Source organism: Antennarius striatus, chromosome 8, assembly GCF_040054535.1.
Source record: "Antennarius striatus isolate MH-2024 chromosome 8, ASM4005453v1, whole genome shotgun sequence".
Lineage (NCBI taxonomy): Eukaryota > Metazoa > Chordata > Actinopteri > Lophiiformes > Antennariidae > Antennarius > Antennarius striatus.
Window position 1 is genome coordinate 6,165,053 of NC_090783.1, and position 21,659 is coordinate 6,186,711.

Here is a 21,659-nt window from a genome sequence, read left to right on the forward strand (position 1 = left end):
AAATTGTTTTTTAAAAATCTAGTACAATAGATGAGAATAATCAACAAAAGGGGTCATTTTAATTTTAAAAAGTAAACAATTTTTTATTCAAGGGGAGCAAAGCTAATTAAAAGTTCAATGGCTTTATTCAAACAGGCATTCTTGATCATGTCCTGATGCTACAAAATCTGTTTTAGCGATGGTGAAATTCAGTATACTAAGTTCCATTCATATTTTTTTGTGATGAATTATGTAGGCCAATCATGCTTTCATTGGAACAACATCTTAATTTTATTCATGGATTTAGATTACATAGTTCTATTATTGTATCTTCAAGTTGATTTCGGGGAACGACAGTTCTAGAACTGGGTGAACTACTTAAACCTTTTCACTACCGAGAGACTGACACACCTCATTGTCTATTCATCAGAGAGAGAGCAGACATGGAGAAAGTCCAAAAAAACAACAACTTCACATTAGTAAATAGACCGAGAAGCAGAAACCGATTCCAAAAATTCTATTTTTTTCTGCCTTACATCAACAGTTTGAGAATACTGTATTATTTTATTGTAAAGTAAAAATATAAGGATCTTGACCTACATTTTTTTTTAACTAATTTTAAACACACACCCGGTCTGTGTGTATGTAATTGGCTCACTGCGCGCCTAAATCGGTTATATCCATATCCACTCCCGATTACGTTACTTTTGAATTGAATGACGTTTTGACAGCCCGCATGGCCCTTTGGTGAATGCAGAAGAAAATGAGGTTCAACGTGTCATGAAAAAGTTGCTCACAGTGCAAGACTGTCAGCTGGAGAGGAGTAAACTATCTGTAAATAACCGTAGTGCGATAAAGATAAGGAGATATTTGTGGGCTGGTCCTGCGAACCTCGGCTCCTCCTGTCGCGTTTCATTATAAATTTCGTGAGATGCAGAATTAGTGTCGTACTTGGAAGACGGTAAAGTCCTGCAATAACACGGGCAGCATAGTACCTGAGAAGGAAAGACATCAGAGAGACATCAGTCTGCTTCAAAGTGACACTAAGAATGGGGACTGTTGAAAAATCACTACAACAGGTAAGTTTGGGGAACTTTTTTTTCTCTCTCTCTCTCTGCAGTTTCCTTTTGAATGAAATGAATGTGTGATTTTAAGTTTAAGGGCATTTCTAAATTTAGATGATTTGGACATGTTGATTTCGACTAAACTTAATGAGTTCTCCACTCAGTGGATGAATCAAGAAACGAAATCAGCTTCACCTGTTTTGTTTTTTCAACTCTCTTTCAGGTGGATCTCAGCAATTCCAGTGAGGATGCAATGTAAGTCTATTTGTCTGTTAATGCAGAGGTAACTGGCATGTGACAATAATTACAATATTGCATGCATTATATTCTTTTGGAGAACACTGGCAAGGTCAACTTCTTGTTTTGACTATCCATGATGTTAACAAACCTTGTGTTCCTAGGAAGAATACGAACATGGTTATGCTGTAGATTATATCAGGGACAAAGGCTAATACTGTATCTGGAAGTGGCTAAGGGTATGAACGCCGGTCAAAATGCCATGTATGAACTGGCTGAAAACATTTAATGTCTGAATTGGCTACAACATATTGTAATGAGAGAGATGTTTGTTGATTCTGGGGGAGGGGACTTTCACAAGCCTATTGGCTTCCACCCATCAGCCCTTTATTTTTTAGATGTTGTTGATGTTGTAAATGTGACGAAGGTGTGAAGTCTTTAATATTAGCATTTTATAAAAAATAAGAAAATTAAAATGTATGGTTTTCAATGCTTTCAAACAGCATTAATGTCAAGAATGCTTGAAACAAAGTCAGACTTTGTTATTTTGTTTGTTTGCTTGACCCATAAATACTAATAGTTACACAAGATTATGAAGCTGTAGGGCAAACTGAACTTCTTTGTTTTGACTTTCTTGAAATTTTCTTGGCTTGATATCTGACACGTGTTTTACATCTGCAATAGGCTTTCAGTGGCTCATATTGATGACACCGTGACAGAATGCTGCATCACAATCAGCCATTGCATGTCACTGCCAAAGAATCGAGAACAAAAGTCTAACCAGTCACATTTGTTCAAACAGCCATCGAGCAAGCTAAAAAGGCACTAAAATAAAAATAGCATAATTGGGTTGCAACACTTTTCATTCACAGTCAAGTTGCACAGTGGATAGAGCTGTTGCCTCACAGCATCCTTGGTTTGATTCCACCTGAGTTTGTATGTTTTCCTTGTGTTCCATCCAGGTCCTTTGGCTTCATGCCACCACCAAAAACATTTAATTTCAACACTTTTTGAAAATTTTGTTGTTCAGTTACCTAGTCCTTTGATTACACTACAAACGCTGGGCTAGCTAGCACTGTGTCAAAGAATGCACTAAACATGACCCAGACTGATTTATCTGATTAATTTTTAAAAAAATACTGTAACAATCAATAATTTGATTTGTTCCAGTACTACAGGAGATTCACTCACAATTCTGAAGGACTCAGGACAATGTTACCACTGTTTCATTCAGGTCACGTAGAACGGATTTGGAGAATGCATTGAAGGATTGCACTGCTGCCCTTGAACTCTTCCTGACCAACAAGTTTTCAGACGCTCTGACTCTCTTAAAACCCTGGTGAGTTACCAACCATTACATTCTCCACCACTCTGTCACTATTTAAAATACCATCACAGTTACGTAATTACATTTGTCCTACTCAGGAAAAGTGAGAGCATGTACCACGCGGTGGGCTACAGCAGTATCTTGGTGATGCAGGCTGGGATGACGTTTGATCCAAAGGACATGGAGGATGCGATGACATCGCTGGGTGAATCCCTGCAGACATGCCAAAGGTTTCAATAATTTGAAGTTTAAAATGTTTAAAACAATCAACAATGTGTGAATTCAATGACTACCTCTTCTTCAAGTGTTGAGTTGCAGTCCCTCTAAATTTATCACTATGTATAATCTTAGATTTCGCAAAAAAGTTGGAATAATTGAGACCATAACCAGCTTGTGGTATCGGACACCAGCTGAGAAGCCCACAGAGGGTAAGTGAGGCGCTGCTGCAGCCTCTCGACTTCACTTCAATGAGGAAATGTTGAGAAAATGATTAACAAATTAAAATGCAGCTGAACTTGTAAAATATTCAGTATTCAGATTGCCAGATTGCTGCTTCATATTTCTTTGTGATGTTTTTGTTTGTTTTTTAACCCTGTGTGCGATGTTCTTGTCAACAGTCGAGATGCATGCAGAGCTCTGCTACGCTGAAGCTCTCATGCAGAAAGCAGTACTTACATTCCTGGATGAGAGCATCATTAGCTTTATCAAAGGAGGGATGAGAATACGAAACAGCTACCTGATTTACAAGTAAGAACATAAAAGGATGTTGTTGAAGACATAATGCTGAGGGCAAATTGGAGAAACATTATATTTAATATGACATGTTGTCGCCCCTACCAGGGACTGTCAGGCTTTTGCAAATATGACAAAAGACATGGAGGAGCAGAGGCCCACATATGTTCATTTTAGGGGTGGCGTCAACATGGGCATTGGATCATTTAACTTGGTGAGATGTAAAAAAAAAAGAAAAAGCAATTACATCCCATTTTATAGCCAGGTTGTATGTACAGACTTTGACTTCTACTGCAGACATCTTGCTGTGGACATAAAAGGCCAATGAAACACCAGAATGAAAACATTTTTACCATTAATTATTATATTTTCCCTTTTCTTTTCCAGATGCTGTCTCTGTTTCCATCCAGAGTCCTCAGGCTGATGGAGTTTTTGGGCTTCTCTGGGGATAGGGTAGGCACAAATCAGTTTATTTACAAAGATGGAATCCATTTCCTCTTTCAATAAAACTCCTAATACTGGTTGTAGTAAGGCTGTTTTTTTTGTGACGTCACTGGTATGACAGGAAATCGGTTTGTCTGAGTTGAGATGGGGAGCATCCAGCAACAGCCTGCGCTCCATCCTCAGCACCATGACCCTGTTAATGTTTCATCTCTACATTACAGTGATTCTGGGTGAGAAAACTGCTGCTTGTCTTTCATTTAATTGCTTCTTTGTTTTTCAATAAACAACTGTTTAAACTCTGTGTAGGTATTTTCAATACTGTAGATATAAATTACTTCCATCTTCCTTTGGTAGGTACCGGTGAAGGGAACCTTGCTGAGGCTGAGGCGCTGCTGGAGCCTTACACTGAAAGATTCCCAAATGTAAACAGTGTTTCATTTTCATTTTTGTTGATACTGATGGAAAATGTTTATTTTTTGGGTTTTTTTTCCTGTTTTGTTTTTCCTCTTTTTTGGCACCCTTCAGTGAAGCTTAATTATTCTAAATTTGTTTTTATCTTATCCACAGGGGGCCCTCATGCTTTTCTATACTGCAAGAATTGCTTTGCTCAAGGGGAACTTCACATTCGTGAGTACTGTTCTAATAATCAGCCTACAGCAGCTTGGTGATTTACAGTCTCTGCTCTTTTATTGTTATTCTAAAAGAAAACTATAAATCTATTATATTCTGTCTCTCCACAGGCTCAGGAGAAGTTTCTGGTGTGTATTGCAGCGCAGCAGGAGTGGCGTCAGATTCACCACCTGTGTTACTGGGAGCTGATGTGGGCTTACTCCTTTGAGCTGAACTGGAAGGAGGCGTATCGATATGCTGACCTGCTCTGCAAAGAGAGCAAGTGGTCACAGGTAACTTGTGCAACATTTGTGTGTATGTGTGTGTTTACCTCTTGTGACTGATTACGCGGCCGTCTTGTAGGCCGTCTATGTTTTCCAGAAAGCTGCCATCTTGAGCATGCTACCAGAGGAAGAAGTGAATAAACTGGGAGAAAATGTGGTAGAATTATTCAGGTGTGCTCAAAAATATGACTGTCATTGCACACAGATTGTTACCAGTATGTTGTCACGATGGAGTAACTGTGCATCCTGTGGTTTTGAAGGCAAGTGGATGATCTCAGACTGAGGATCGCTGGAAAATCGATTCCGACAGAGAAGTTTGCAGCAAAGAAGGCTCAGCGTTACTTTTCCTCTAACCCTGTGAAGTTAGTTGTTCCTGCTTTGGTAAGAATATTTTCTGCTTTCAATTAAAAAAAAACTCAACATGTTATCAAACCAGTTTTCGTTTTTAAATAACCTATTTTCTCTTCCAAAGGAAATGATGTATGTGTGGAACGGTTTCACGGTAGTCGGTAAAAGACCTGAGTTGACTCAACTCATTTTGGCCACATTAGAGAAAGCGGAGGAGCAGCTCGAAAACGAGAGTGAGAAGAAACGGAATTTTAAAGTACCAACAAATATATACTTTTTTTTCCTTTTTAGTGCATGCATTAACTTTTTATTCCACACACAGATCCATCTGAGTATTACGTGGATGACCAGTGTGTTGTCCAGCTGCTAAAGGGGCTGTGTCTAAGGCACCTGGGTCATCTGGTCCAGGCTGAGCTCTGCTTCAATCATGTCATTGCCAGGTTGGTCTTAACAGTAACAGGATTATCAGTTCAGTATGCAGGTTCCCAAGTTAGGAAACACTGTCATAATGTTTCAACACTTTCGGTCATCATGTTGCACTAAATATTTTTTTCTTGCAATGTTTGTGGTTATAAAAGTTATATTGTTTTTGCATTTTAATTTTCTGTTTATAAGCTTAAATAGAAAATTTCAGAACTGAATCAGACTTTTGACATTAATTGAACGTACATCTTTAATAGTATGCATGTGATTCGTGCAGTGAAAATGATATAATGTTCGACAACTACCTGGTGCCATTTACCGTGTTTGAGTTGGGTCTGTTGCACAAGCAGAAAGGTGACATCAAGATGGCCATAACTGTGATAGAAAATGCCAAGTAAGTGTTTTTTCTAGTCCATAGGGCCCAGTGTTGGGTTACATTTGGTAACACATTTGTATGTTGTTTTCCATGAATGTTGTGTAGTTTTATTGGCAAAAGCAGAAATCTATGAACTGCATTGCAGCTCTTGTAATCTGCGTGACATGCACTACAATTTAACAAAGCGCTAACAAGTATTCTTATTTTTAGGATGAACTACAAAGATTACAACATGGAGTCAAGGCTTCACTTCCGCATCCATGCAGCACTCAACGCCATGAACTCTTCGATCAAACACACACCGTCCCGTACATCTGCTTGAAGATAACGTGTGGCTGGAAGCTTTTTTTTTTAAATGACATCTTCTCAATTCTATATGCTGTCCTCAGCTTTGTGCTTAAAATCCTCTAGATCAGCATCTTGCTGTCAGCCTTTTCATTATGGTATACATACTGTTACACACACACATCATTAAAATTGTAGAATTGTAAGGTGTAGCATTCCGTGCTTCTGTAAGAAATATGAAATTCTTTCAGCATGAACAGTGAAACACACTCTGCTGGCTATGTAACAAATTGATTGTGGAAGATTTAGTTTCTTTAAAGTCAAATTTCAAATATTGTGGTCAGAACAATGGCGATGTGAAACCAGGGAGTCTTGTGAATGAAATGGAATGTAAAAAATGTGCTTGGGCCAAGAATGAAACTTTTACTGTTTTCTGTGTCTTTTTCAGTAAGATAAAACATTTCTAAATAATGATGACTTATGTTGTGGTATTACTCAACCATGTCGTATTACTGGAAAAAACAACAACTGTAAATCTTCTCCTTTTGGCTTTTCTCTCCAGGGGTCGCCACAGCGAATCAGTTGCCCCCATCTAACCCTTTCTTCTACATTCTCTTCTCTCACACCAACTACCTTCATGTCCTCTTTCACTACATCCATAAACCTCCTCTTTGGTCTTCCTCTAGGCCTCCTGTCTGGCAGTTCAAAACTCAGCATCCTTCTACCAATATATTCACTATCTCTCCTCTGGACATGTCCAAACCATCTCAGTCTGGCCTCTCTGACTTTATCTCCAAAACCTCTAACATGTTCTGTCCCTCTGATGTACTCATTCCTGATCCTATCCTTCCTGGTCACTCCCAAAGAGAACCTCAGCATCTTTATCTCTGCTACCTCCAGCTCTGTCTCCTGTCTTTTCCTCAGTAACACTGTCTCTAGACCAAACAACATCGCTGGTCTCACCACAGTTTTGTACACCTTTCCTTTCATTTTAGCTGAAACTGTCTTACAGTCCTCATACATGCCCTGCACCGCTCTAACATACTTCTCTGCCACTCCAGACACTCCAGTTCCTCTCTGGGCACCCTGTCACAAGCTTTCTACAGAAAGACAATGCAGCTCTGTCTGGCCTTCTCTGTACTTCTTTATCAAAATCTTCAAAGCAAATAATTAATCCCGGAGGAAATTGCACATATCCACTGCTCAGGTGGATAAATACTGGATAAAAAAAAAACACCAAAGGACAAAACACAAGACATACACTACACTAGCAGACACATGTAGCATTAACAGGACATATACTAAATTATCACTAAAATATAAACAGTATAAAATTTAAATAACAAAAATAAAAAGTGAAAGTGAAAATTAGCAGCATGGGGGTAGGGTACACCCTTCTTACAATGTAAGGCATCACTAATATCAGATCATCTAATATCTATCTCACAATGGTGTAAGTGAAATACTGAATCTGTAGTACTTTTTTTTTTGGCATGAAACTGTACTGCTGCTCACAAATGCTCACTTCTGCCCTTTGTCTAGCTTCCACTACTCTCTCCCATAACTTCATTGTATGGCTCATCAGCTTTATTCCTCTCTAGTTGCTACAACTCTGCACATCTCCCTTGTTCTTAAAAATGGGCACCAGCACACTTCTCCTCAATTCCACGGGAATCTTCTTGCTATCTAAGATCCTGTTGAACAACCCAGAAACTCTACTGCCACCTCTCCTAGACACTTCCATACCTCCACAGGTATATCATCAGGACCAAGTGCCTTTCCACTCTTCAGCCTCTTCAATGCACTCCTCACTTCTTGACTAATCTTTGCTACATCCTGGTCCACAACAGCCACCTCTTCTAGTCTTCTCTATCATTTTCCTTGTTCATCAACTCTTCAAAGTACTCTTTCCATCTTCCCATTACAATACTGACACCTGTCAATACACTTCCATCCCTATCCTTAATCACCCTAACCTGCTGCACATCTCTCCGATCTGTCTTGCCAACCCCAAAAAAACAACTGTAAATAACTAACATATTACATTGAAAAAATGTATTATATATTTGTCTTGGTAAATTTTATTTACTGAAAATAGAAATATGCAAGGTATGAATGTGTTTCATCAAAGCCCATAAAATACAATATGCTCAAATAAACAATATTACAAATAAATATCACATGAAGTGGACATTCCTGCTGTCAGCATGCCAATTGTACTCTCCATCAAAACTTGTGATATCTGCAGCATTGTGCTGTGTGATACAACTGAACATTTCAGAGTGGCCTTTCATTGTGGTCAGTTTAAAGCATGCAATAATAATCATGCTGTATAATCAGCATCTTGTTGTGCCAAAGGTGGGATAGATTATTTAGGCAAAGGAGAAGTGCTGACGATCACGGATTTAGACAGATTTATTAGCGATGTTTGAGAGAAATGGTTATTTTGTGTGTATAGAAAATAATTTAGATGTTTGAGTTCATCTCATGAAAAATTGGAGCAAAAACAAAAGTGTTGCGTTCAGTATATGCCATGAACATTATATAGTTTTTAAAGTGATGCTAACATAGACATTATGCAGTATTTCTAGGTTTAGGAGGAGGTCATTATACACACTTTTAGAATACTGTAAATGTATTCTTAAGTCTAGTTCAAGCCTCATGGTTGACAAATGTCTAGACGTTTCGAAAGGTTTTAGAACCCAAGATTTCCCCTCAGAAAGGGTAAAAAAAAAATTTGGGGGGTCTAATTTTAAAATGAATGAATATGAATGTGAATCATTTACAGACTGGTGTTGTCAATTATCTGTCTCCACCATCTAACCACTAGATCAAGAGACACGAGGATATTGAATATAATTTGAGAATTTTTTTTTACTTTAGACTGATTTATGGAATCTCCCAGTGATGACAGTTACTCCGCGAGGTTTATTTTTTCTTACTTTATTTAAAACAAAACGACAACGCAACTACGAGTTTTTAAATGCGCCCCGCTGTCCCAGCTGTCAGTGCCGGTGACCACGTGTAGTCTGAGGCGATCAGCTGACTTTGCCGAGGGAGGAAGAGGAGTGAAGATGGAAGGGAACAGGGACGAAGCGGAAAAATGTATAAATATAGCGACGAAAGCTTTTGAAGCCGGAGATAAAGAGAAAGCTTTGAAGTTTCTTAATAAAGCGGAGAAGCTGTATCCGACTGACAGAGCCAGAGGTACATCCGCTCGAACTGTCCGGTTAGCATTCAGGGCTAACTTAGCCTTAACGTCAGCTAGCAGCTAGCGTTTGATAACATCACTAGCGGTTAGCACCTTAGCGGATACCGGATAACCAGTGCCGCTATTTGTATTATAGTCAACATTTGTCGAAAATAAAACTACTTAAAGAAGTAAAGCAGTTGACTTTACAGTCCGATTTCTGTCTCTTTAGTCTATCTTGGGCCTGGTGTTATCTGGGCTAACAGGGCTAGCTGGCTAAGCTAGTTTCCTAATGAGAAAGCTCCGCTTGTTGGATTTCTCTCCAGTCTGATGTAACTTGTTAATAATTGTTAACTATCAGTGAAGCATTAAAAAGTTCCAGAGGGACAAGTCTGATAACTGACACGTCAAACTATCAAACAGTCACTTATCATTGTCTGTTCCCTTTGACGATTGAGACAAATTTTGTAGTTATAATATGCTAGTTTAACCTTACCTCATTAATACTACTTTGAAAAGGCCGTGGATTTTTGGATTTAGGATTCGGGTGAGTAAATAACAGGTTAATGAAACCTGGGGATTGTGGAACTGGGGTTAACGTTAGCTGAAACTCTCCTAATCCAATATTTAAGTGCTTCGAGAGTCTTAATGCATTGGATGACTGAAAACTGGTGGTTAAAAACAGTAGAATCTTAATGATGAACTTGTTCACCACCTTTTCTGTAGATGACTTCAAACCTTGTCTTGTTGGAATGGTGCAGACTGCATCCATCCCTCACTGGGGCAAATTTAAAGATTAATGACAGTACATCAAACGCTTTAACATTCTGTCTGTGACAGTGAAGTGTGTTCTTGTTGTAGCGTTCACTCTAGAACTGTGAGGTTCTGTCTCTTTTACAGTGTAACATCCTCGCTGTCTCCAGCATCCTAACATTCTCTGTCTTATCTAGGGTGCACCCCGTTTTTTTTGCCTGTAGCTGTCTCTCACACACACACACACACACACACACACACACACACACACACACACACACACACACACACACACACACACACACACACACAAACTGTGCCACATCATTTCAATTTTGTCAGGCAAAAGCCACCATAAGTCCTGTCCCTAACAGCGATACGTTCCATCAGCATCTCCTCGGAATGAAGGGGATATGAGTGGACATACCTCTGCTTGGTGCTGATGCTGGAGATTTGTACCAATTGTTATAGTGGGTGGAAGGATATTTTAATATATAGGACAGTATGAACACTGAAAGGATATGTGTTGTGTTCTGTTTGGTTTCACCATGACAAACCTATTTGGGATAGGATGGTGGCTTGTGCACACGCAGCGGCTCCTCTCTCCCGCTAGAGCAGTTCTTTTGTGTGTTTTTTTACTGCCTGTGGGTCTGAGAGGACTGTAATTTCATTTGTGCTGTATGTTGTGCATATATGGTACATTTGACAATAAAGTTGACTATGACTATTAAAGGACTCAGTGGGGGAATTACCTCGGTTTTGAGCCTGGAAAGATTGTTCACAATCATTTGAGTGAATGGCTCTTGTAAGGGAAAATACATGCAGGTAGAAGGATTGTTTAAGTGTACTGTATTGTTCTTTACACATCCTGTTAAAAGGCTGGTATAATAACACAAAAAATCCTTTGGAATTAATTAATCATAAGGTTTCCTACTAAAATAAGGGTACTCGCTTATATTGCATGCGTAAATCAGCAGCTATGAAAGTAACTTCTGGCCTTTCTTAGTACCTTGCACCACTTCCTTTACAGTCATACTGTTCAGTGCACCATTGGCAATAAGTTCAATGGTTCTGTGAACTCTGTTTTGTGTTCAGTATGACTTAAAATCAGCCTTACGATTATTTTAACCTACTTTAAATGGCTGATTATTTGTCATAGTATTTTTTTTGTTTGTGCATGGCAATACAAGCATATTATCCCCCAACAATCACGATATACCAACTGGGATGTTTTTTTATTGTTCAACGTCATCAGCACTGAAACTAAAATATGCCCAAATGATACACACAGCTATTTCAGTCACAAGCTCTTCTAGTTGAGACCTACAGTATATATTATTATAATATATATTGTTTGTGCTTGTGTCATGCATGTTGCTTAGAATTCGACTTGGCATTCAGAGAAGACAGTTGCAGCATATAATCACAGGGGTATTACAGAAATGGAGGCCTTTGCCCAAGAGGAATGGGCCAATGTTTCTCAGGGACACCGTCAGCCACTGGTGATGCATCACGTTTGCAGCAGTACAAGTCATTAAAGGGCTGAATATTGTCTAGACCTTCCAAGTAAGAATTCTTGTTGTGGGTTGTCTCCCCATCGCATTGCAGCTTATGCCATGCCACAGTCACCTTTTTGTGGAAAGTTTTTCTCTGTCAGGCAGTGATCTTTTATTCAATCAGTAATCCTTACATCAAAATAAATTTAGAGTTCTGACCGGTGATCGTTCATCCTGGACCATATTTTGGGAAAAGTGCCTCTAACAACAAATCATGACATTGAGTGTCATTCTGATTGTTTATATACTCAAGTTTAAGGTATCAGTATGTGTACAACACAAAGCTGTGCATCATAATCATTACTAAACCATGACAAAAGTATTAGAATTGCATTGAACCAGGAACTTGAAATCCAAAGTCGCATCAAAACTGAAAATTGGCAGACATGACATTACTCCTTTTTCCAACATATTTCATTTAGTGACAATGGTTACTGATTTTGATCATTTAAAAAAACAATTTCTAACTTTTTTTTTTCCTATTTCACTTCCTTAGTTTTGTTGGATGCGCTGACAAAGAATGGCAGCTCAACGGCAAATGGCGCGTATCGTAGGAGGCCAGCAGAAAGCTCGGAAAGCAGCGAGTTTCAGCCAGAACGGGAACGTCAGGAGTCTGGAGGAGGTGACTCTGCTAAAGTCTTCACCCAAGACCAGGTGGACGGTGTACAAAGGTGAACATTTAAGCAATCTGTGTTGTATGTTTCATTCCGTATTTCTCTCTCCACTAATAAATGCCATCATTTGTCCCATTTCAGTCAGCTTTTTTGGTGTTTTCATGCGATTTTTTTTTTAACCAAAACAATGCTGTCAGTGTCGCACTTGGTTAGAACCTTTTCACTTCAAACTTATGCACACTCCACTAATGCCATGGGAACTTCTTCACCATGGTGTCTTGGTCGTGAGAGAACAAAGTGAGAGGTATATAGAGGTGTGTAGCTAATCATTACATGCTCCAGTTTTACATTAAGAGATAGGACTATGGAGAAGCAGATTGCTTTTTAGCTACATCATTCTGCCTCTAATTAGATCATAGAAAGTTATATATTACAACTTCAGTTCATGTCTAGTATTTATCATAATTTGAAATAGTGTGTGAGGTTGCTTTAACGGGAGCAGACGCATTTCTTCTGTCTCCTGTTTCTATAACTCAGTGATTCTCACCAACTCTCTGTAATAACAAAAATGACGAAAGGAAAAGTGGAGGAGAATGAAGACAAGAAGATGAAAACTTTACACCGTATCTCCTCTTCTATAGAAGAGTTAAAGAATGAACATAAGTAGATGAGGAATGCCATGGAAGAAATGAGAAGAAGCAAATTTGGAAAGATATGGAAGAAAAAAAACGCACATTGTTGTCTTGGAACAGGACAACAAAGACTGGATGATTTGGAGCAAAGAATTTGCATGAATGATGTGATCATCACTGGCATAAAAGCCAAGCCACGTACTTATGCACATGCTGTGGCCAGGGGAAGAGGACTAGGAATACATCGCTGACAGATTGCAAAGCAACAGGTGATTTCTCAACTCAGATCTGGAGATAACTAGATGTCCGGACCAGATTGAAACATGTTATCCACTACCATCTGGGGGTAGGAGACCACCTGCAATGTTGGCAAAATTCTACAACCGTAAGCACAAGATTGCTCTTCTGAAACAAATCTTCAAATTGAAAGGAAAAAATGTCTACATTAATGAGAATCTCACTAAAAAAATGCTGATATTGCCAAAAAGGCTCATCAACTGAAGAAGAATGGGTTGATCGACAAATACCTGCAGGATCGTCATCAAAATAAAAGGGGCTTTCTCCGGAGCAGATGAAAACAATGTGCCGAGGAGGTGGCGACATATGATCAATAACGTATAGCCAAAAATATAAACTAATTACAGCACAGCAAAAAATAGCTGTGTCTGTCTTAAGGATCTTAACCAGAGAACTGCTGAGCAAGATAGTTTGGAGTTGATAAATTTGTGGAAATGTCATGACTGACCTAAATGGAATTGTTGACCCTGACAACTTCTACAATAACGGGATGGACAACAGTTTTACTACACCATAGATCAGTACAACAGAATCACTTCAATAGCAGGAGCATGTAAACCAATTATGGACACATTAAGGATTACAAAGAACAATTGAAAAACCATTCAACCTCATCAGTGTCAGAAACATGGATTAATGAAAACAAAGTCATGGATTTCTGTTTTAAGGGACAACATCAAGTTTGAGGCTTTAAAGAGCATGTCAATATCTGTTGATAATAAAATGTGTAATGTGTAGCTGTTGAAGTGTCTGACAATCTGGTTAATTTTCTTGGATAAACACTGTTTCTGCTGAGGGAGGTTACCGGTAATATGATCAGTATATTCTTGTCGAGAATACTGGCAAGGTCAGCTTTTTGTTTTGACTTTGTGGTTTTAACAAACCTTGCCGTTCCTAGGAAAAATGTAAACATGGTTATGTTCGAGGTTATATCTGAGACAAAGGCTAATATCTGGAATTGCAGGAAATTGTTGCATGGATGTTATAGCTACACTGATAAGAGCATGAACGGTTGAAAAAACAATGTGTCATAATGAGTGTTAAAATTCACAGTATGACCTGGTTGAAAACATTTACTGTCTGAGTTGGCTGACAACATATTGGAACGAGAGAGGTGTTTAATTCTGGGGGACGGGCATTTCACAAACCAAATAGCTTCTACCCAGCAGCCCATTTTTTCAGATGGTGGTGTTGATGTTGCAAATGTGATGGAGGTGTGAAGTCTGTTGTCATAACATGTCCAAAATAAATAAAAAATAAATACCAGTGCATTGCAACTGTACTCTATTCCCTGGTGTTTTCAAATTGTACTCTGTTCTTTGAACAGACATCTTCTAAGAACAAATGAGTTGTGCACTATCGTATGCTTTACTCCACCATCGTTGTTGCCTGAAGTGATGAACAGTTGAAAAACAGGTATTGTTGAAGGTTAATTTATTTCTCCGCTTCTAGCAGAATCAAGGTAACCAAATAAAGTCTTTGATAAATTCAGGTCAAACATCCAATGATGGAAAACAACATTAAATAGCTGGCCCAGCTGTAGTAAACCAGAATTTCAACATCAGTAAGATTAGTCAAGCTATAGACTAATTTTCTCTGAGTTGTGAAGTTGAATGCCATTCACGTGTTACACTAAAGCCAGGAGCACGAACATGTTACCATCGTGTCAGTCAGCTGCTTCACTCTGTGTTCTCCTCTTTCAGAATAAAGCGATGTAAGGACTACTATGAAGTGCTGGGTGTCGGTAAAGAAGTGGGTGATGATGAGCTAAAGAGAGCCTACAGGAAACTAGCACTCAAGTTCCATCCCGATAAAAACCATGCACCTGGGGCAACTGAGGCCTTTAAAAGTAATTATGTCAAGATTCTATAATCAGCTCTTCTTTGTCTACATGTCGTATGTTGTTGCCGTAGGAGAAGGGGTGCTATTTCGATATAAAATGTATTTTGCATGATATAAAAATACGGCAAAAAAAACAAAACAGCTCTTCCCAACATTGATACATCTACTGTGTCCTGCTTCAGAGATTGGCAATGCATATGCAGTGCTGAGCAACCCAGACAAAAGACGGCAGTACGACCTAACAGGAGGAGAGGAGCCGAGCAGCCCGGGACACTCACACGGAGGAGGCTTTGAGTTCCACCGGGGCTTCGAGGCAGACATCACTCCAGAGGACCTCTTCAACATGTTCTTTGGCGGCGGCTTCCCCTCCTGTAAGACCCTGTACATTTATTAACAAGTTGCTGTCATTCATCATCCATCCTGTCCCATTTAAATGTCAAATATATTGGTTTCATTCTTACAAGGATCAGTTGATTAAGCAATGACCTTTTAATTTAGAAGGTGAATATATGACATGTTTTGAACGTTCTGTTGAATTCTGAGATTTTCCGGGCCTGATCTTCGCTATAATATACACTGAAAAAACGTGATTGAGTCTTGAACGCTGATCTTTTGGAGTTGGTAACATATTCCACAGCTTAGAGTCTGACCAACATCATATTTTATCTACAGCAAGCCCACACACTTTCAACAACGGCAGAACGAGCTACAGCCGTCAGACGGATCACCGACAAGAGAGAACAGAAGAGAGAGGAGATGTATGTAAATGTTTTTTAATGTTCCATCACACATTAGAATGTTAACTGATGTGTGCCTTAAAGAAACCAATCCTTTGACTGAAGGACTCATTGTATTTTTTTTTTTCAACAGGGTGGTTTCTCCATGTTTATCCAGCTGATGCCCATTTTGGTCCTGATTTTAGTGTCAATTCTCAGCCAGGTGATGGTGTCCCCTCCACCCTACAGCCTCTATTCTAGACCGTAAGTATGGACACTCTGCTGCCACTAGCATCCCACAGGATGAAACAGGCCTCCACTCACATTCCAGTTGACTGACAATTTGGTTTCAGGGAAATTGTGATGGTTCTCAGTCTTTTGACAAAAGCTTGTACTTCTGCCATCCCTTCCAGGTCTACGGGGCAGACAGTAAAACGGCAGACGGAAAACCTGCATGTTGACTACTATGTCACCAGAGATTTCAAGTCTGAGTTTAAGGGCTCAGCGCTGCAGCAGATTGAGAAAAATGTTGAGGAAGACTATATCTCTAATGTCAGAAATAACTGTTGGAAGGAAAGACAGACAAGTGAGTATGCACGGGTGGAGAACTAAGTGCTGCAAACCAGTAAGATTTTCTGCTTTGAACTGTTTGTCCTGACACTTGACTGATTGGCCATATTGTTTTTGTGTTTGTCTCATGCAGAAACAGACCTGCTTTATGCTGCTAAGGTATACAGGGATGACCGAATGCGTAAGAAGGCAGAACTTATGACCATGGATAACTGCAGGGAGCTGGACAGACTAAATAACATTTACAGAGGTGGATGAGAAGGACGCTTTTAGATAATGTATAATAGATGTTTATGTTCATGTTTTTTAAAGAAAGAATTTACACTAGGAGAAAAAACTCGCTGAAATAATTTAGTTCTATTGTTCAAGATTTTAAATGCCCCCCCCGCCCCCCCTTCCTCATGTCCACCTGCCAACTCTTTTCCTTCCTTACTCCTGCCTGATCCTGGGAGCCACCTTGTTACGTCTTAATGAACCAATCTACGTACTGTAGAAAGCCACAGAGCGTTTCTTGTTTTTGCTCTGCTTTTCTTCTGTTTTCCTGTCAACAAGGAGGATGAGGACACCTGATTGTAAAGGCATGTTCTTCAACGCGTAAGAACCTTGGGAGTTTTTCAATGTAAAGATCAACGAACACCTTTCAGCATCATCTGCTTAACATAAACTTAAGATGAGAAGTTGTAGGTCCATCTTGAGTTACATTCCTTCAGCCGATATCCATTTCTTGAACACTGGAAAAAGAAAAAAAAAAAAAGATAAAATTGAATAAAGCTTTGAGCTTTCTGTTCATGTCCACATGTGGGTGAAGATTACAGATTTTGAAGAGACCTGTGATTTTTGCTACAAGAGAACATGTTGTTCATTCAAAATGTGACGTTAATGGGGACTACACGAGAACATTGAGTTTTTCATAAATGGTTGTACATTTTCATTTTTGAATGTTTGAAGTTTATGCAGTTATTTAAGAAACTATAGAGGAAACAGTTTTTTCTTCAGTGCTCGCCTAATCATTTAAATAAAATAAAATTACCTAACACTGCGTGCATTTGTGTCACTGAGTCAGATGTCAGTTTGAAAGAAAAGTGTTGTATCTCAGCTAATGGAATGCAGCCGTGCAAATGGTTTGTTTTATCATTTCGGAGATTACTGCTGCCATCCCAAAACAGTGACGCACTTTTGGCTACAAATTTGTTCCTGTGAAGACCATTGAAAATGAGGTTTCAGTTATCTTGTATAACCAAGGAAAGTTGTTTGAACATCACCGACCCATTATTCGATGATGAAATGCTACTGAATGAAACCTATTGACTGTACAGTATATGTGAAGAGTATTTTGTAGAGATATTTCAGTGAGCTGGGATGATATCCTTCCTGTGTGTATTGCAGCGGAAGCAGAAATCTCATTGATAATTAGACTGATCAAATGAAACCAATGGGGACATGATGCAGTTTTTTTCTTCAGTGTGTACAATTTATTGTTATCTATTTTTTAAAGAGAAAGGGTTCAAATGGTCCTCAGCAGCTGACCCGGGGTATGAAGCTTTTCTACAACAAAGGGTTCCAAAGTGTTTCCTTATTTCCTTCTGCAATGATTCATATTTAATCATTCATTCATTGTCATGTAACGCCGCTGTATTCGCCATAGTGGGTCACGGAGAGCTGGAGCCTATCCCAGCTGGCATGGGGCGTGAGGCGGGGGACACTCCGGGCACGACGCCAGTGCACCGCGGCATATTTAATCAATGTGGCCAAATTTTCACTGTTATTCTTTCACTTGAATTGGAAAAGCAAGACAAGAACTCAATTGATGATATGTAAAATAAGAGCTGTTATTTTTTTAGTAGAACCACAAACCAAACAAGCAAATTTAATTTAAAAGTCTTTGGAGTCTATGTGGAAATGATGTTTTATGGCGCTGAATTTGCATTTTCGATAACTGACGTTCAAAGTTATGATGCCCTTGCCTATTGGTTTACTGGGGGTCACGTGACAATGTCAAATGCGGAAGCAGTTTCCACAACCGTGTCAAGAGGGGGAAGGCTTTGAGTCGCCGTGTCAGCTGGAGGCGAAATGAAAACAACCGGGACCGAAAGTTTAGACGCCAGAAACTTAAACGTTTTGAAGAAAAACGAAATTTAAATTAAACCAATGTTTGGTCACGTGTTGGGATCTGTCTATCAAGCGGACTATGCAGTGCAGCGTTTATTTGCATGTTTTTCTGCTGAGCAGTTTCCTTTGTGGACGTCTCCCTAATGCGTCAGCCTGCAGCAGACGTGAACCCGAGACTCCAGACTGGAGGATGACATTAAAAACTATCCGTAATGGAATACACAAGATTGACACCTACCTGAATGCAGCGCTGGACTTGTTTGGTGGCGATGACGGCCTGTGTCATTTTAAATGTAGTGATGGTGAGCTAGCTTCTAGCGTTCTGAAGTCACGTGTCAGTGATATCTGTAGTGGTGACTGCTTCTTCCTGTGAGTCATGCCTGATGACTTTGTGTTATCATGCTAGAGGGAACTCACAGAAGGATAATCTTCACCTTTGCTTTTCTGTCACAGGTTATAAGCCTTTGCCACGTCCTGGATACAAGAATCCACCTCCCAATGGATGTGGGTCCCCAATGTTTGGGTTTCAGGTAATGTGACAGGTTTAAGGAAGATGGAGGGTTCATATACAGTATTTTCCGCACTATAAAGCGCACCTAAAAAAAACTATAATTTTGTTAAACCTACAGTGTGCCTTATATACGAAATAAATTACACAAATAAGCAATTCGTTAAATGTGTGTCTAATAGTCCAGTGCGCCTCATAGTGTAGAAAATACTAGGTTAATCCAAACAATGGAACTTTCCTCATGTTTTAGTTTTATAGTGTGATGAGTTTTTTGTTGTTGTATTTGATTAAAAAAGAAGAGAGCGTTGCCCAGAGTAATAAAGTAAGTACCTGTTATAGGTGTACCTCTTATAAACATTATTTTAGCTGAGAAATAACTTGGAGGCACAAAAAAAAAAAAGAAGTCTAAAACATAGAGTAGACTATCTACAAGTATGTCTTTCAAAAATGAGTGCATACAGCATGACAGACGGTTTAAGTTGTCTCAGGGGAACACCTTTGGGTAAAAAACACAACCAGCAATTCAGTAGAGGAGATGGAGGACAGAGGTTGATCAGGGTGGCAGCATCCTCCTCTCAGATGCCAATACTGAATACAATACACTGATTAGCAAACTTCTCTTTTCCAGTTTGACATTGGCATTCCATCAATGACCAAATGCTGCAACCAACATGACCGCTGCTATGACACCTGTGGCCGAGAGAAGCACGACTGTGATGAACAGTTCCAAGACTGTCTAGAGACCATCTGCAGGAATGTGCAAAAGACTCTGGGGCTGACGCAGAGTGTTCAAGGTAGAGAAGTTGAACCTGGACTCATTCTGCCAATGAGTTATTCTCAGATGACACCCCACCAGACTTAACTCAAAAATTGTTCAGTAAAATTTTCGCAAAACCTTCTAATCACATCAGTCAGGGAACAGTTTAGATGACTTTTGCTGTCTGAAGTGAAATGCTCTGGTGGGGTGGATGCCGAGTATTTCATGCTAATTGTTTTTTATTTTAGAAATTGGTATGAAGGACATTTGTCCATGTGTTGTTGGAATATCACAAGTTGGATTAAAAAAGTCAATAATTAATTGAAGATGTGCTGATGGAAAGGAGTCACACACACACACGTATGACTTAATAGTTTTCTCATACTTTGTGGGTATACAGATAACTCATCACTTTTCTTTAGTGTATGGGCAGCCCAGAAGTGAAAGAGATGTTACAGCTGATCAGTAATGGAAAAATCAAAATCAAAAAAGAAGTCACGTTTCTTTAGCAAGCATTTAAACTGTTGTAAAACAACATGTCCAGCAGAGGGCAATGTGGAGTTAGTTTTAAAAAGAAAACCTGAGTGCTGCCATTTACACTGTATGTTACCTTCCTATCAAGCAATGTTTTTCTTGTTGTAGACTTCTCATGATCTTCTTGCTTCTCTTCATCCTAGCTTGTGAGTCAGCGATGACCCTGCTATTTGACGCTGTGATGCACTTGGGATGTAAGCCCTACCTGGACAGCCAGAGAGAGTCCTGTGTGTGTCAGTATGAAGTGAAGAAAGAACTGTAACCACGCCACAGGATCAAGGCTCGCAAAAGGACTGATTTTAAAATGCACTACACTGAAGACCACTGAGGGTTCCCAGCAATAATTTTTTTGTAGATTTTCTCAGAGGTATATTTTTAGTATTTAGTATCTAGTATTTAGAGAATTAATCTTTCACATCTTGTTAATTGTTTCTATTTTGATAGATTGATGTTTTTTAATGTTTGTCTAGTGATAACGTGGGAACAGGGTGTTTATCGATAACCCCAAGAGAACATTTTCATTTGGGTAATGCCAATGAAATGCTAACTTGGCTGAAAAGAGAGTTCTTATGTTGTGCAGCTCACCTGTCAAACATAAATTTTGTCCATACAGAAGCACACAGTTTAGCATGTCTGAAGAAAAAAATGTTTATATCGTTTTGTGAATGAGTAAATATTTTCTTGTTTGAATAAAGATTGGAGTTTCACTCAGAAAGAGCCAGTTCTTCAAACTCGGGTCAAATTAATTCTCCTGTTTTTAGTTACATTCCACCATTCTGTCCATTTTTATTTTCAAGCGCTTGACTCATTTGTCTTTGGTGAGGATTTCCAGGCAATTAGTCAAATACTAATATACACATCTCCCATATACTGGAGTGGTGATTTTTATTTATATGTCTCCATTTGGGGAATCAAGCTTTTCTCAGATATGCTGTTAGTTTAAATAACCCGTACTTAGCTGTATTTCTATAGTTACCCTCAAAAGAGCTGTTTTTCTTGTAATTAGCCCCAGATCTGATTAATTATTTCTACAAAAAAGTTTGCAGAAGCTATTTGGAGCTCATGGACCATACAATTAAAACTAAGTACAGGTACTGTACTGTATGTCTTGTAAGCAGCCTCAGGTTCTGGGTGAGGGGCTGGCATCTCTGAATGGGGTCCATTGACCTCGTCCCAAAGTCTTTCTATCGTGTATTTTAAGTTGGTATTATGGGTGAAAGGGAATTAAAATAATGACTGGATTTGTAGTTCGTCTTTTCTTTGGATATGCGCGTCCAAACTCATTCATTTCCGATTGTGATTTATTCAAAACCACCTTAAATATTTCATCGGTCTCTGTTACAATATGGCTAACACGGAAGTTGAGGCTAGCCTGACCTTTAACTGACACGTGTGAGAACTAATGGACGGCTTTCGGTTCTCACAGTCAGCCAATGAACGTAGGAGGGAGGGGCTAAAGCCACAATTGTAGAA

The 21,659-nt window shown here is 39.2% G+C and overlaps 3 protein-coding genes across 3 annotated transcripts; all 3 read left to right on the top strand.

Annotated features, from left to right (window-relative positions):
• The first annotated feature begins 897 nt into the window (after positions 1 to 897).
• LOC137600459 (tetratricopeptide repeat protein 39B-like) lies at positions 898 to 6,579 on the top strand. The gene is made up of 18 exons (XM_068322106.1): positions 898 to 1,058; positions 1,267 to 1,298; positions 2,515 to 2,619; positions 2,706 to 2,837; positions 2,959 to 3,035; positions 3,225 to 3,354; positions 3,448 to 3,553; positions 3,727 to 3,792; positions 3,905 to 4,013; positions 4,138 to 4,205; positions 4,351 to 4,410; positions 4,524 to 4,685; positions 4,756 to 4,847; positions 4,937 to 5,057; positions 5,149 to 5,257; positions 5,347 to 5,464; positions 5,725 to 5,841; positions 6,034 to 6,579. Exons 1-18 carry the CDS (start codon positions 1,029 to 1,031, stop codon positions 6,143 to 6,145), a joined length of 1,746 nt encoding a protein of 581 aa, XP_068178207.1. The 5' UTR covers positions 898 to 1,028; the 3' UTR covers positions 6,146 to 6,579.
• A 2,575-nt stretch (positions 6,580 to 9,154) lies between these two features.
• On the top strand, positions 9,155 to 17,317 carry dnajb14 (DnaJ heat shock protein family (Hsp40) member B14). The gene is made up of 8 exons (XM_068321589.1): positions 9,155 to 9,315; positions 12,104 to 12,278; positions 14,854 to 14,999; positions 15,175 to 15,363; positions 15,665 to 15,750; positions 15,863 to 15,972; positions 16,122 to 16,294; positions 16,412 to 17,317. Exons 1-8 carry the CDS (start codon positions 9,183 to 9,185, stop codon positions 16,534 to 16,536), a joined length of 1,137 nt encoding a protein of 378 aa, XP_068177690.1. The 5' UTR covers positions 9,155 to 9,182; the 3' UTR covers positions 16,537 to 17,317.
• Positions 17,318 to 18,308: 991 nt separating this feature from the next.
• On the top strand, positions 18,309 to 20,893 carry pla2g12a (phospholipase A2, group XIIA). The gene is made up of 4 exons (XM_068322137.1): positions 18,309 to 18,689; positions 18,841 to 18,917; positions 19,524 to 19,689; positions 20,330 to 20,893. Exons 1-4 carry the CDS (start codon positions 18,467 to 18,469, stop codon positions 20,446 to 20,448), a joined length of 585 nt encoding a protein of 194 aa, XP_068178238.1. The 5' UTR covers positions 18,309 to 18,466; the 3' UTR covers positions 20,449 to 20,893.
• The last annotated feature ends 766 nt before the right edge of the window (positions 20,894 to 21,659 follow it).

What these genes read in the sequence shown, in the direction of transcription:
- dnajb14 (XM_068321589.1), top strand. Translation starts at nt 9,183, where the DNA reads ATGGAAGGGAACAGGGACGAAGCGGAAAAATGTATAAATATAGCGACG. An exon ending in GGCAACTGAGGCCTTTAAAA is followed by an intron (nt 15,000 to 15,174) that starts GTAATTATGTCA and finishes GTCCTGCTTCAG; the next exon opens with AGATTGGCAATGCATATGCA. An exon ending in TGGCGGCGGCTTCCCCTCCT is followed by an intron (nt 15,364 to 15,664) that starts GTAAGACCCTGT and finishes TTTTATCTACAG; the next exon opens with CAAGCCCACACACTTTCAAC.
- LOC137600459 (XM_068322106.1), top strand. Translation starts at nt 1,029, where the DNA reads ATGGGGACTGTTGAAAAATCACTACAACAG. An exon ending in TCCCTGCAGACATGCCAAAG is followed by an intron (nt 2,838 to 2,958) that starts GTTTCAATAATT and finishes GTATAATCTTAG; the next exon opens with ATTTCGCAAAAAAGTTGGAA. An exon ending in TTCAATCATGTCATTGCCAG is followed by an intron (nt 5,465 to 5,724) that starts GTTGGTCTTAAC and finishes TGATTCGTGCAG; the next exon opens with TGAAAATGATATAATGTTCG.
- pla2g12a (XM_068322137.1), top strand. Translation starts at nt 18,467, where the DNA reads ATGCAGTGCAGCGTTTATTTGCATGTTTTTCTGCTGAGCAGTTTCCTT. An exon ending in TCATTTTAAATGTAGTGATG is followed by an intron (nt 18,690 to 18,840) that starts GTGAGCTAGCTT and finishes TTTCTGTCACAG; the next exon opens with GTTATAAGCCTTTGCCACGT. An exon ending in CCCCAATGTTTGGGTTTCAG is followed by an intron (nt 18,918 to 19,523) that starts GTAATGTGACAG and finishes TCTCTTTTCCAG; the next exon opens with TTTGACATTGGCATTCCATC.